Source organism: Hemiscyllium ocellatum, chromosome 25, assembly GCF_020745735.1.
Source record: "Hemiscyllium ocellatum isolate sHemOce1 chromosome 25, sHemOce1.pat.X.cur, whole genome shotgun sequence".
Lineage (NCBI taxonomy): Eukaryota > Metazoa > Chordata > Chondrichthyes > Orectolobiformes > Hemiscylliidae > Hemiscyllium > Hemiscyllium ocellatum.
This window is the reverse complement of record NC_083425.1, coordinates 1,578,845-1,580,070: the sequence shown is the minus strand read 5'-3', so window position 1 is coordinate 1,580,070 and position 1,226 is coordinate 1,578,845. Positions and strand designations below refer to the sequence as shown.

The following is a 1,226-nucleotide window of genomic DNA, read 5'->3' as shown; positions in this document are numbered from 1 at the left end:
ATCAAGCTAACTTGTCTATACCTTCCTGTTTTCTGCTTCCCTCATTTCTTGAATTGAGGGGTTATATTTGATATTTTACATTCTGATGAAACCTTTCCAGAATTGAAGGAATTCTGGCAAATTAACAGCAACACCTCGACTGTCTTAATAGCCATTCTTTTAGGAATCTAAGTTGAAGTCAACGGTACCTACGGACTTGACACCCCACAGCTCCATTAGCTTGCTCAGTAAACCTTCCCGAGTGATTATAATTGGAGTAAGTTCTCTCTCCCTTCCACTTCCTGAAGTACAGCTATTACTGGAATTTTATTTTGTATCTTGTGTAGTGAATATAAGCAAAATATTTGTTCACTTCATCTTATTTCTTATTATCTACCATTAACTCTTCATTCTCAAGAAGACTAACAATCTCTTTATTTAATATTTTTCTTATGTGATTTCTCTAGAAATTCTTCCTATCCTATCCCTTATATTTCCAGCTAATTTCCTTTCATATTCTAATTTTTTTCCCTCAATTAAATTTTTGTCATTCTCTGCTATTCTTTATAATCTGATTATAACAGCTATATGCTTTTTCATAAACTTTGATACTTTTCCTAACTTCATTAGTTAACTTCAGACCTCAACTTAGACTCACCTGGACATCCATGGGCAATTAAAATGGAAGTGATCAGTATCAAGCCACAATGCAGAGTGGTGACTGCCTTTTCAGTTTTCCTACCGGTCTCTTCTAGACCAAAGTGCTTCGTGATCCCGGTAGCTCACTCTTATGCTCTGTGACAGTGGGTTTGTTGCTAATGCAGCGAGCATCCACTGAGTTTTGCATCACCACCAACTGGATTGGAGACTGGATGGGTTGGTCCATCTCAGGACCATATTCCTCACTGGGGTCTTTACCTCTGCAATCATACAAAACGCATGAAATAAGGAAAAGCAATAATAGAATAACATAACTAGCCACAAGTATAATCAGGTTCAAAGTTACAGGGTCTATCTCCAGATAAAACTCCATTTATTCCTCTATGTTTCAGTGCTCCATACTAAAACATCGTTATCACAAAGTCAGAAAAGTCATTTCAGTTTCAGGAGCTAAAGTGGGCAGGCTGGCTTTATGATAAAAACACATTAATCTTTTACTCAGAGCTTGAACAGCAGGGTTTAAAACTACTCAGTTTAATCACTTAAATCCCTTCAATTTAGGATACTATCAGCAAACAGAATTTTGC

The 1,226-nt window shown here is 36.6% G+C and overlaps 1 protein-coding gene across 1 annotated transcript; it reads right to left on the bottom strand.

Moving 5' to 3' along the window:
• Window positions 1-730: 730 nt before the first annotated feature.
• On the bottom strand, window positions 731-1,012 carry si:ch73-256g18.2 (small integral membrane protein 36). The gene has a single exon (XM_060844780.1). The coding sequence runs from the start codon at window positions 1,010-1,012 to the stop codon at window positions 731-733; it is 282 nt and encodes a 93-aa protein (XP_060700763.1).
• Between the last annotated feature and the right edge of the window lie 214 nt (window positions 1,013-1,226).

Excerpts from the sequence above, each read along its gene's own strand:
- si:ch73-256g18.2 (XM_060844780.1), bottom strand. The coding sequence starts at position 1,012 with ATGGAGTTTTATCTGGAGATAGACCCTGTAACTTTGAACCTGATTATA.